Here is a 13927-nt window from a genome sequence, read left to right on the forward strand (position 1 = left end):
TCTGATCCCTCTCCAGAGCAAAGATCCACATATCTTAATGTCCCATAGGCACTGAAATTCAACAGGTCTACAAAACAGGACTCATTAACTTTTACTGCAAATGTAGTCTTTCCCCTGTATTTCATATCAACTACCACACTCCACCATACTATCAGTGGACTGATGATCAAATCCTGTAAATCCTTTTTCAACATGTCTCATCTGCCTTTGACCCTTCATATATCCACTGTCACTACCTTACTTCAGGCCCTCATTTCTTATCTAGCTTACTGCAACTAGTCTTTTTACTGCCTTTGACACTGTCACCAATCCTTCTTCAACACAACTTTTAAAGAGACTTTCCCCTGTCCTTACCAATTCTCTCTTAATACAAATATAATTGTGTTACTTTCCTGCTTAAAACCCTTCCATGACTACCTGATGCCTGAAAGACGAAATCCAACTCTTAAGATGAGTCCACATGATCTGTACTCCATTTACATCTTTAGTTTCATCTCTTGGTGAATCCATATTAAATCCTAGCTCCATTGCTGCAGAAAAACTTTTGCTAAATTAGAGTTTTTCTCCTGCCCACCCCCAGAGGTCTATACAGACTTATTTTATCCTGATGGTATTTGTTTCTGTGTACGTGTATCTTGATGTGTGTGTGCCTCCCTCTACTGGACAATAAGCCCTTAGGGACTATATCCAGTAAGTACCTACACAGTTTTTGTTAAATGAATTATTTCTGAATCTCCTTCCCTGGGTTTCTTGTAACATGCTTGTGTTGAACTCGGCTTCCCATAGATTTTTAGTTCATAAATTATATTAAAGAATGGCAATAAAAAGTTTCAAATTCATCTAATTTCTGTATCTATTAAATGCAACTAGCTGCTATATAAATAATGAGGATGGCAAAAAGTTTTCAAAGCTTAGCTAGCCTATTACACAAATAATGTAACGAATTTCTTTGTCTTACTGTAGTTACATAAACCAGTGGAAAATCTGGACTGTGCCTTTCCATACCCTTAGCTCTATCTTGGTTTATTATGTTTATTCTTAAGGTTAAAAAGCCCCTGAGCACAGAAAACAAATCTTTGCTGTCTGTTTCAGTCATATTTCTTCCTAAAAGCCAAGTCTGAGGTTATTGTTCAGCTGGGGCAAGTGGACTGCACATTTAGGGCCCTCAGTTACAACTAGCATTGAAAGTCACGATTCATCCATTTGAACATGTACTGAGTGCTTACCATTTCCAAGATATTATACAAGACCCTGGGATTACAAAAGTTGGATCCTTTCAAAGTCTTTAGACATGAGCATGAGTGCACTCATGGCTTATATACCTCCAACATGACAATACTTTTAAAAAGAAGCGAAATAGAGAACTGGCAGGCTTGGTAATTTTAAAATGATACTCTTCAAAGGAGCTTAATGGAAAAGGGAAGGTATTATGGGGTGAAATAAAAAGTAGCTTCTGATTTGAGGGGGTTCATGGTCAGGCCCTCTGTGTGTGCTTTGTTGCTCTGTATTTCTATTTACAAAGGCAGTACTTAATGGCTTCATGAGCTGGCATTGTATATGTCACCACAATGACCCCCATTGTCCCATCTTTCTTTTTTGCAATGAAGACAGCCCACCAGCTGCTCCCAAGCTTCTGTCCTTACCTTACTGATGAAAGCTCTTAGTGAGGCAAATACATGTTTCAGTGACACTTCAGATTGTCCATTTTTAAGAAAAGCAAGATGTATATCAAACACTTTTTTCATTAATGGGTTATGGCCATCATTATTTAAAAGCTGGGTCTATAAAACATTAAAAAATATGGTTTATGCCCCACTGAGAATGACAGAACTGATTTCACCAATACCTGTTTATGAAACCACTGTTTGGAAGTTTCAGGAAAATAAAAGGCTCTTACATATAATTTCAAAATATTTGTGCCATCTTTCAACTTGGAAATCTCAAACAAATACTACGTACATGATATCCAGAATACTTAATCCCAACATTTTAAACAGGTGGAATTTTTTTTCAATGCAACACAACAATATACAGGACTAGTATGGGAACAGTATTTTCTATTAACCTATACCATATTGCTTCTCAATTAAGAAATCAATAGATGGGTGCAGCACACCAACATGGCACAAGTATACATATGTAACAAACCTGCACGTTATGCACATGTACCCTAGAACTTAAAGTATAATAAAAAAAAGAAATCAATAAATTAAAAATGAATACAAGCCAATCAGCCTTTGTATTTCTGAGACACTAAATATTATAATGTATAAATGAAGGAAAATACCAATTCTATTTTATTAGATTATGATCTAATTTACTTTAAAAGTATGTTTACTATATGGTTAGCCATTCGTGAAAAATTAAACCCTCTATGAGTAGAGATAATTAACAGGTATCACAATTGAACAGACTATGTAAATTGTTCAAATGCCCCTTGCAAAGAAACAACAAATTGTAGAGAAATACCTATTAGTTTGTCAACTTTGTTTTAATCAGCAATGGTTAATTTCTCCAGCTCTATCCTGCTACCCTTCAAGAAAGTAACCAGCAGGTTGCAACCTGGCCAAAAACAACAAAACCCAAAACAACAACAATCTAATGATAATACTGACAGCCAGAATCCCTGAATGGTATTTTGATTTTTCTGGCACTTTCCTTAGTATATTTCAAAGCATGGCATAGTGGCTAGAATCATGGTCTCTCATAACTGGCCTAGGTCTCAATCCTGATTCTGCCACTGCCCAGCTGTGTGGCATTAACCTCCTGTGGGCCCCAGTTTCCCCATTTTCAAAAGGGAATAACAGTATCCACATCATAAGGCTATCATGAGGATTAAAAGTAAGTTCATATTTGTATTTTTAAGTTATTGAGATATAATTTACAAACCATAAAATTCACCAGTTTCGGGTATACAATTAAATTACATTTAGTAAATTCGGCAACAGAGTTGGGTGACCACCACAATACAATTTTAGAACATTTCCATTGTTTCAAAAAAGATCACTCCCCTTTCTCATTCCCAGCCTCACAATGAAAAAGTGAGTTAATATTTGTAAAGCCCTTAGGACAGTGCCTGATATTTACCAAGAGATTATATAAATGTTTGTTAAATAAATAAGAGGTATCAGAATAGGAGGAAGGAATACAATGTACATCATGAGATCTAATGACTTCCTTATTTATTGGCACGATGAAACATGGAGTTGTGTTGCATTTTAATATAGAACAAACCTAATACTTCATAAAGGGATCTGTAGCCTATTTACTAAAGGTATTCTGTAGCCTATTTTGTATTAGTATCTAATTCAATTTTCCTTTACAAGCCTCTTTGAAAAGCACAGGCCAGGTTTCCATAGAAAATCTCGAGGTCGCTGAAACAATTAACTGAATTACTTAGAGAAGAGGGGAAGAAGGAAAAAACAAACAAACAAAAAATAAAACAAACAAACAAAAAAACACATCTGTATAACTGAAGTGAAAGCAAGCAAGATTTTTCACCTTTGAGTTCTTACATTATGAAGTGAAAGCAGGCAAGATTTTTCACCTTTGAGTTCTTACATTATAGTCACATCATTTTTACTTTTCAAAGCACACGTCCATTATCGCATTTCCCCCTCCAATAATCCTGTTAGATAAGTGCTTTTATCTTCTTTTTAAAATCATAGCAATGATGATTTGCACTGAGAGGGAAACATCTGAGAAAAAACACTAAGTGCGTGGCTAGGGAAGTCAGCCAGCCTGCCTGGACCTCATCTACCCTGACAGGACACCTCATCACAATGGGTATTTGGGCAAACAGATCCAATCATATTTTGGGCTAAAAATTGCTGGCTACTTAAAGTATGGAAACTTTGTTTTTAAACACGAAAATCTAATAGAATTTAAGAGGTAGAAGAGAGCTTAAGGGCAAGTGAGTCCATTCCCTTCCCTTTATGGATGACACAAGTGAGTCTCAGTGACTTCCAGGGTCACATGATAACCAAACTAGAACTGCCACCCACATTTCCTGACTACTCATGCCAGCCTTTTTCACTGCACTACCCCACATTTGACTAGGTAATTTCTGTATAATGTTACTTTGCAATGGTACCAACTGGATTATAACTCTTCATTTTTACCTTGAAGCACTGAGTGAAAAATGATATGGTATCTAGTACTGTTAGGGAAACTTCAGTAGCTGTATTGCCTTCAAGAAGTGCCTGGTGGAAAATGTCTGCTTCAGTTGTTGTAGAACCTAGGATTAAAAAAGTAAATTAAACTTTTCCCAACATAAAGATGCACATAATGGTGCTGAATGACTTTCTACCCAAAGACTTAATACAAGAAAGGGGACTCAGCTGGGTGTGGTGGCTCATGCCTGTAATCCCAGCACTTTGGAAGGCTGAGGTGGACAGATCATGAGGTCAGTTCAAGACCAGCCTGGCTAGCATGGTGAAACCCATCTCTACTAAAAATGCAAAAAATTAGCCCGGCATGGTGGCGCGCACCTGCAATCCCAGCTACTCAGGAGGCTGAGGAAGAAGAATCACTTGAACTCGGGAGGCGGAGGTTGCAGTGAGCCGAGATCACGTCACTGCACTCCAACCTGGGCGACAGAGTGAGACTCTGTCTCAAAAAAAAAAGAAAAGGGGCTCACAGTGTCATACTGTATTTAACTCCTTCATCAAATATAGTCTGGGTTAATCAGTTTCATTAGTTTTCATTACAGTTCTGTATCAACAGCTCTGCAGGACATAATTAGGTGCCCACCTCTTTGGAGACAAGGTTTCAGTGATGAACTCTGGTGATGTAACTAGGAAATAATGTGGGAGGCCTTCTAAGTCATGCCACTAATTATGTGGGTAAAAATGAGAAACCACTGAATAGAAATTTAGCTACAGATAAACAGTAGTGCCTTATGGTCAGACATTTTCAATTATGCTGATTATATGAGATTTGTTTCTAAATCAGAAGGAAAACAAGGTATCTTGGAGGCAACTGAAGGAAGTAGGTTCATCATATTTTTACAAGAAGCTGAAGGCTTTAAAACATGCAGATTTAAAGGTCCTGAGTCTATTAGCTCAGCGTCTAGCAAAACATTATTTTTTATTACTAGGTCTTACCACAAAGCCAGTTTTGCTGACTTCCTTTTCTGAAACCTTCAGAGGACTGTGTGGAAACAAAACATTCTCACTCTTTGAGTTGTTATTAATATTTGCTTTTCATAGGAGAGCTTCCATTTATATAACCCTCTAGCTTCCACAGTTGGGCAAGATTTCTCTCCTTGCCCTATTTGCCTTGTCAATACTTCAACCTGTCTGAAATACACCTTTGCCAAACTAGTATTTAGAGTTCACTGATTTCTGCAGTCATCTCAGCATGTTCATTCCCTAATCATTAAATGACCAAAAGTAACTAAACAAATATTACATATACTATTATATTAAGATGTCAATATTTGCATTAAAGTTTAACAGGAGGAATGAAGAACACCCAATATAAAAATATTGTGAGAACAGCAATTCGTGGGAAAAATTTAATTTCTTTAACACTATGAAGAAAACACCTTGACCTAAAATTGTTCAAAAATCCATGTGTATTTTATCATTTTATAGTCATGTATGATGAAATTGATTATATACATATATACATAGCAGAAAGATGCAAATACATGTATGTATGGGAAATCATTTCCAATCATATTGGTAATTTAAACCAGGACTTCTTTTCTTCATACAAATTTAAGGGATACAGGTGATATTTTGTTACATGCATAGAATGTGTAATGATCAAGGTATTCAGGGTATCCATCACCTTCAGTTTTTATCATTTAAACCAGGACTTCTTTAAGGTCAAATGGGTACCACACACACATTTTCACTTACTGTGATTGAGTGTAAATGAACTTTCTAGGCTACTAAGATGCTGAAGCCGGGCCTGCATTACTCCTGATCTGTTTCGAAGAGCAGGCATGGTTTGCGATTTTCGGTCTATTCCGAAGTGTTTTGACAGCCAGGCATCATGCACCCTAAAATAAATTTTAAAGTCAGGAACTGGAGTTCTCTAATAACATATCTCAATGTTATAATCTTTTTAACTAAAAAAAAATAGGTTTTCACATAAACATAGTAGTATACTCAAGGATTAAATCAAGTGTCACTAGAAATTGGATGAAGTTTTAATGTATCTTTAAAATAGCATATATGAATATAATTAAGGAATTTAGGAATTTAGAAAGAGCTTCCACTTCCCTTCTTCTTCTCAAAAACATCAGAGATAAGTGGCCAGCACTCCAATAAGATTCAATCTTTTCACGGGAGGTGAGGAAGGTCAAGAGTGGGAAGAAGATAGACAGAGGTTCACTAAAGGTTGAAATGAGAGGGGAAAATCCTAGAGTCAGATGTTCAAGAATGAGTGCCAATCTAATCTGTATCTGGACGGGAGTAAGTTTGGATTAGAAATTTTTACTCTGTAGGTATGTCTATTGCTAAGATAAACAAACTTTTCTTTGTTTTACTTTAATGTTGTTTCCATTTAAAAAATTATAACTGGGTCATACATGGACTAAGGAAGAAGTAGTTTATCTATCCTCTAGTAAACGTAGTGGGAGAGTTGACAGAATCCTAGAGACTGAGGTTCATGGTAACAATGGCCATATCAACTCCAAGTTATGGGAAAAGATGGTGGAAACTGGAACCCTCACCACCCAAACTACCTATCCTTAGGATGTTCCAGAGACTGAGCAATAATTTCCCCATCCACACAGCCTCTTAAAAATTAAACATTTTTTAAAAACTATTTTTAAGTTCCTTTAATGACTATCTCTACCCCTAAAATATATCTCATTGAAATAAGCAAGTAACCTTCTTCACCTTAGAATCCCTCAAATATTTCCTTAAGTATTTATTTCACTAGGACTTACATGACAAAAAGAGGAAATAGATAATATATCATTTATGTCCCAATTACTGTTGGGGATTTCTATTTGCCTTAGTAACTGAGGTGAGTATTGATAGTCTTCAGACAAAAGTACAGACCTTACAGTTGTCCTCACTTTATGATTTCCTGCCTTCCCCTGGACCTAGCCCCTTCTGGATTCCTTTAGAAAAGATAAGCATCTCACAAGGTAGAAACTCTGTATGTCACTTTAATCATCACCCCTTGGGAAGCTTGAAAATGTAAAAGTTCCCGTTCATTTAAATTTTCAGTTGGGACATGTTAACTAAATCATGGGTATCTCAATGTTAACTCAAAATATATAACCTAGGTTTTACATGGCATGAGTAAGATTGCCCTCTGTTGGAAGAGAAGGAAAAAGTAGAAATTGCAGTGCTATGGGAATTACCTTGCTATGTTTCTTTTCCCCATATATCTAAAGTGAAACAAGCATACTCTAGAAAGAAAAACAATAGCATGTTAGTAATATATTAACATCCTCTACAGATTAACAAGTGATATTTTAAAAGTCATCAGTTACAAAGAATGGCCTATTTAAATCATATAATGATACATGTTTTGCTACACAGAAATACATAGATAATTAATTGTGGGCTTGCCATATTCTATCTTTCTACATTTATTTGCTACAATTACATCATGTCTTCATATACAATTTTAATGACAGGTTAAAAAATACCTGTGAATGCAAATCACCCTTTGTGCTCTATAACTTATCATAGCAAAGGTCTCCATCAGTCATTTTTATTTTTGACACAGGATCTCGCTCTGTCACCCACGCTGGAAGGCAGTGGAATGATCATGTGCGGCTCACTGCAGCCTCGACCTCCCAGGCTCAAATGATTCTCTCACCTCAGCCTCACAAGTACCTGGAACCACAGGTGCACATCACCATGCCCAGCTAATGTTTTATTTTTTGTAGAGATCAGGTCTCATTATGTTGCCCAGGCTGCTCTCAAGCTCCTGGGCTAAAGTGTTCTTCCTGCCTCAGCTTCCCAAAGTGCTGGGATTACAGGTGTGAGCCACCATGCCTGGCCCACCAGGATAGTCAATAATACCTCTAAAAGGTTCTTCCGCACTAAAAATTGGGGCAATTTCTACATTTTAAATAATAACATTAAAATACTTTATATTATTAAAAATTTCAAACATGTACGAAAGTAGGGAGAGTACCATAGTTAACTCCCACATACCCAATCACCCCCTAGATTCAACAATGATTGAACTCATGGCTATTCTTTTTTGACCTCTGCCCTGAATAGGTCCCCTGATATATCCCTCCACCCTCCCTGCCCCTGTGTTTCTAAAGCAAATCCCCAACATCAGATATTTTCATTAGTAAATATTTGAGTACAATTAACAGTAGTTAAAAAAAATCTTAACTGCTGTTTATTATCCTGACATTTTCTGCTAAAGTTTGTAAGACTTTAATCCAAGGGTTTGTATTGATATGCTTTGTTTTTGTAGACATGCACATACAAATCATATATGTGTACTATTTATTTAAAAATTTCTTGCATTTCATTCTATGTCTAATTTTTCTTTTAGCTTCCAATAATCATATAAAAATAGCTCAGGATGAAATGTAGGACAACTTCCCATCTCCAGACTAGGTTTTCCCCCAAGTGTCTTGGAATACATACTTATATATATACGTGTGTGTCTGTGTGTGTGTGTGTGTGTGTGTACACACACAAATACACACATTTCTGCAGTGGGTAGAATTACTCAGCTCTATATGAAAGTACAAATTCTAAATTCCAATCACTTCCACTGCTCCACTATTCCAGCAACTGTTCCAAATGAATGATGCAGAACAGCTGATACTACTTCTAGTTTTTCAGATCACAGAAAGTCTTTTGCTGGGCTGTAAAGATGGTTTATTATCACCTAGAGTTTTCAGCAATATAGAAAGTATTCCATGTTCACATTTTTCTTCTGTCTGCAGATAAAGAACCACTATGCCAGGCTCTATATTATCAGAATAATTTAACATTTTCTGCATTATTAGCAAATAAGCCATTAAAAATAGAAAAAAATGTAACAGTTGAATTCTCCCCAAATAAGGGGAAAGTTTATGAAGATAAATTAATATAACTTACTCTAAAAGTATAAGAATGTTTATGAGCTCCTGAGGAGATACTTTATTCCAGTAAGTTAAGAGAGTATCTGAAAATGGAATAAATAAAGTGTTAGATCTTCAAATAATTACAGCAAATAGCACAGTGAATCCCCAAGTCCTATGTAGCTTCAAGGACTATCAACTCAAGGCAAATCTTGTTTCATCTATATTCTCTCCCCTCCAACTGCCCAGTACACACTCTGTATTCTTTTGAATTAATTCCAAATATATCATTTAATTGGAAATTAGTTCAGCATCAATGATCCTTTTTATGTGTTTTGTGTATGTCCTTTTGGGTCGCTTATCCCAATCTTCGTATCATTTCTGAAGACAGAGTAAAGGAAGTTGCTGTGCTTTTACTTTAGATGAGGTATTTTTAATGAACTCCCTAAAATTTTATGCAAGATGGTGTGTTTAGGTGCATTTTTCTGAGAAGGTCAAATGCCTTTGCCTGCTAATCAGAGGGCTCCGTGAATAAAAAAATGTTTAAGAATTTTAGGCCCAGTGCAGTGGCTCAAGCCTGTAATCCCAGCACTTTGGGAGGCCGAGACGGGCGGATCATGAGGTCAGGAGATCGAGACCATCCTGGCTAACATGGTGAAACCCCGTCTCTACTAAAAAATACAAAAAAAACTAGCCGGGCGAGGTGGGGGGCGCCTGTAGTCCCAGCTAGTCAGGAGGCTGAGGCAGGAGAATGGCATAAACCCGGGAGGCGGAGCTTGCAGTGAGCTGAGATCCGGCCACTGCACTCCAGCCTGGGCGACAGAGCGAGACTCCATCTCAAAAAATAAAAAAATAAAAAATAATAATTTTCAACTTTAGCCCAGTTGCGGTAGCTCACATCTGTAATCCAGCACTTTGGGAGGCCAAGGTGGGTGTATCACTTGAGGTCAGGAGCTCGAGGCCAACCTGGAAAACATGATGAATCCCCTTCTCTACCAAAACTATAAAAATTAGCTGGGCGTGGTGGCGGGCGCCTATAATCCCAGCTACTCGGGAGACTGAGACAGGAGAATCACTTGAACCTGGGAGGTGGAGGCTGCAGTGAGCTGAGATCGTGCCACTGCACTTCCAGCCTGGGGCAACAGAGTGAGACTCCGTCTCAAAAAAAAAAAAGAGAGAGAATTTTAAACTTCAGAATAAGAGACAGATAACTTTCCTTTTTCTCTTTGCCTTTGCATTATAAATTCTGATGTCCTATCTATCTGTGGAACAACTATTTCAGACACAAAAGTCTCTTAAATCTATCACATATGCTTCTCTTTCTTACCCATTTCTTCCCCAACACACCTACTTACTGAGATTCAAAAAAACAAAACAAAACAAAACAAAACAAAAAACAGAAACAGTGCCACCACTTGACTTTCCATTCCTTTTTTATCCTACTTTGATGGAGCTAATGGTGTCAGTAGACCCTCCTTTAACTGTAAAAATCGCATAGGTGTCACAAAAGCAAGCAAATGACTTAATTCCCAACTGAGCTAGAACCTCTCAATGATAAAGATGGAAGACAAGACAATGTTGGCTTTATGGAGGGGCAAGGAGGAAGAGGGATGCCGGGAGGTTGACTTAGTTACTTCCAATTTTCCAATTGTTTTATAAGACCACGAATATTGCTAGGTTTCAATTAATACAAAATGCTAATCATCAATAATAAAACTGAAAATAGAATCAAAATTTGACTTGTTTTAAAAATTAGGCCTGGCCCAGGGGCTCACGCCTGTAATCCCAGCACTTTGGGAGGCTGAGGCGGAGGGAGCGGAGGGATCATGAGGTCAGGAGTTCGAGCCAGCCTGACCAACATGGTGAAACCCTGTCTCTACTAAAAATACAAAAATTGGCTGGGCGTGGTGGCGCGCCTATAATCCGAGTTACTCAGGAGGCTGAGGCAGGAGAATCGCTTGAACCCGGGAGGTGGAGGTTGCAGTGAGCTGAGATCACGCCACTGCACTCCAGCCTGGGCTCGACACAGCGTGACTCCATCTAAGAAAAAATAAAATTAAAAAAATTATATTAAGCTAGCAGTGACTTCGCTCTCACCTATCTGCCATTGGGTGTCTACTCACAGAAGCTTGGGTTCCCCCCAGAAGTCCCTGCGTTTCCGGCCTCCGGTCAAAGGGCAGCTTGTTGCGCCACTGCCTGAGGGTGCTGGCCTCCCTCTCCTGTCCGTTAGCTCTTCCAGCCGAAAAGTTGGTGCCTCCTTTCCAGCGAAAACCTGGGACTTTCCATCCAACCGTGAGCACCCATCTCCCTCGCCCCGTGTCCTAAGGTAGCTTCGGAGAAGGTCTGTGAAAGGGGTAAAAGGGCTTGCCCTCACGGCGAACTAGCTCCAATACACGGCAAGTCCGCCATTTTCTTAACGGCACTGTTATCGAGCGGCGAGGCCATCCCTCCCATTTCCAAATCTGTGAAACATGATGCCGGCAGGGAACGAGGGTGAAGAAGGGAGGAGAGGTTGTGAGAAATCTTCAGGAAGAGAGTCATCACAGCTTAGTGAATGTGATTTGGAATCTGACAATTTTAAAAAAACATGGCTGACGCTGAAAGAGCTCCATGATAAAGAGCTGAGGCGTCTACAGGCAAAATTAACAAGTCTGAGGAAACAGCGATTGTCAGATGGGAGGGGGATGGGCTCCACAGCCAAAATTAAAGAGTTGACTGAACAGCAGAGAGTCCTGCAGAGCACCATTAATGACTTGAAAGATCAGTTAAAGGCAAAAACCTGTGACAACTGTTCAATGAAAGAAACATACAGGCTTGCGCTAGAGAAAGACTGTTCTGAAATCCAACAACAAAATCTTTTCTTTATTGCGGAACTCACTAAAGAAACAAATAAATTACGAGAAGAAAATAAAAGGCTTTCTGAAATAATAATGAGGCAGCAACAGTTTCAGACTTCTGGTAATGATGACTTCGTTTCTGGTAGTCAAATGACTATGTCAGATTTTTCAGTCAAGGAGCCTGCACAAGGAAGGCAGAGGCATGTGCCTATCAAATCAATAAGCCAGTCACAAAGTAAACAGATGAAACCTACAAGCACAAAGGAACTGCAACAAAGTTCAGAGTTTCCAGTTCCGTCTTTTAGTCAAGACCTCTTTGAAGTGCCAGAGACCCTTTTTGCGAAAAGTTCCTCTAATGACACTAAGCCTAACACAGAAGACCGTGCCAGCCAGAAGCCACTGGCAAGTTCTCTTTTAACAACTTCACTTAGTCATCAAAAGAGGTATGGATTTCAAGATTCTCTCAATCCTCATGAAGACAAGATTGGCCAGCCAAAAGGGACACCTGAAACGAAGGTCTGCCCCCAAAAAGAAACTCAGATTGACGTATCATGGAGCCCTTCCGCTCTCTCCCCAGGAGAATACCCAACTCATGTATCTGAAACTTTACTGGAAACTTTAGAGGATTATTCTATAACCTCATGTCATCCTCTTACAAAGGAAAAGAAAATAATCCCTTTGAATGTCTTGCCTTTAGACTCTACTTTAAAATCTAGTACAAAAAGAAGAGCAGTGGTTGCTATTCCTTTTAACACCAAATTTGCAGCGAGAGATAGCTCTAAACTGATACCTTCCAACGAACAGTCTGCTTCGGAGAATATCTATGAATCTACAAGTGCAGGGAATGGTGCCGATAAGCCTCAATGTGATACTGAGAGTGTCTTTTTGGAGTCTGAGCTAAAGAGAAAAGTGAAGACACAGTCACAAAGAAAGAGGAAGTAGCTTCCCCTTTCCTGTCCCCTTCCCCGTCCCCGCCCCCCACCCCCAAGGAAGCAACAATGTTTTACTTTTCCAACAGAACAGTCTTCTTGTCAATTCAGACTTTGTAGCTGGTAACTCCTGACTCTTATTCCTTTTCTCACGATATAATAAACTAAGCAATAAGGCCTGAAAATATTTGGCAAATGAATCTAAGACTTTGAAATAGCAAAGTTTTGTCAGTTAATAAAATGCAGCTACAAGTAGAGAATGAAATTTATTCTCCAGAATCCATATAGAAGTGTAGAGATAGAACATCTTTTCATTGACATTAAAGTTGCTACTGTTTATGACTCCATAAAAAAGAAAGCCAAGAGAGGACCTCAAGAGTGTGGACTTCAAAGAGATCAATATTTAAATGCATAAAGAATAACTAAAACAATATTTACCGGACAAGACAGAATACCATCCATTGAGAAGGATCTAGAAGAAGACATTTCTTAGAACAAAATGAATATGACTTTACAGATACACAGCATGACTTTATACATATAAAAGATAAAGAGATGTGATATAGACTGTATACTAGTTATTGAAAATGTGCTTTTTAAAATCAAAAAGCAAAGACCGAATATTTGGCACAGAGTACCTGCCACTGAGCAAGCATGGTCAACATTTGCAAGAATAAGAGGAACTATCAGGTGCACAAGAAATAAAACAGTCATGGGCCGGGCACGGTGGCTCGTGCCTGTAATCCCAGCACTTTGGGAGGCCAAGGCAGGCGGATCACGAGGTCAGGAGATCGAGACCATCCTGGCTAACACCGTGAAACCCCATCTCTACTAAAAATACAAAAAATTAGCCAGGCGTGGTGGCGGGTACCTGTAGTCCCAGCTACTCCGGAGGCTGAGACAGGAAAATCACTTGAACCTGGGAGGTGGAGGTTGCAGTGAGCTGAGATCCTGCCACTGCACTCCAGCCTGGGCGACAGAGTGAGACTCCGTCTTCAAAACAAAATGAAACAAAAAACAGTCATGGTTTTACCCATGACATTAAAATAAAACAACCAGAGACTTGTCTCTGGTTAGTACAGAATGTGATGTGTGTGTGTGTGTGTGTGTGTGTGTGTGTGTGTGTGTGTGAGACAGTGGAGGAGGGGAGAGAACTA

General features: G+C 38.7%; 1 protein-coding gene across 2 annotated transcripts in view; it reads right to left on the bottom strand.

Annotated features, from left to right (window-relative positions):
• Positions 1-13927, bottom strand: part of DOCK11 (dedicator of cytokinesis 11) — a 192744-nt gene that overhangs the window by 41250 nt on the left and 137567 nt on the right. For both annotated transcript variants that reach the window (XM_026451858.1, XM_026451857.1), the window contains 5 exons: positions 9042-9108; positions 7328-7375; positions 5868-6010; positions 4122-4237; positions 1644-1781 (listed from right to left, as the gene is read on the bottom strand). In XM_026451858.1, coding sequence (XP_026307643.1) covers positions 1644-1781; positions 4122-4237; positions 5868-6010; positions 7328-7375; positions 9042-9108 — 512 coding nt within the window. The remainder of the gene's footprint in view (positions 1-1643; positions 1782-4121; positions 4238-5867; positions 6011-7327; positions 7376-9041; positions 9109-13927) is intronic.

Source organism: Piliocolobus tephrosceles, chromosome 12 (genome assembly GCF_002776525.5).
Source record: "Piliocolobus tephrosceles isolate RC106 chromosome 12, ASM277652v3, whole genome shotgun sequence".
In the NCBI taxonomy this organism is placed as follows: domain Eukaryota; kingdom Metazoa; phylum Chordata; class Mammalia; order Primates; family Cercopithecidae; genus Piliocolobus; species Piliocolobus tephrosceles.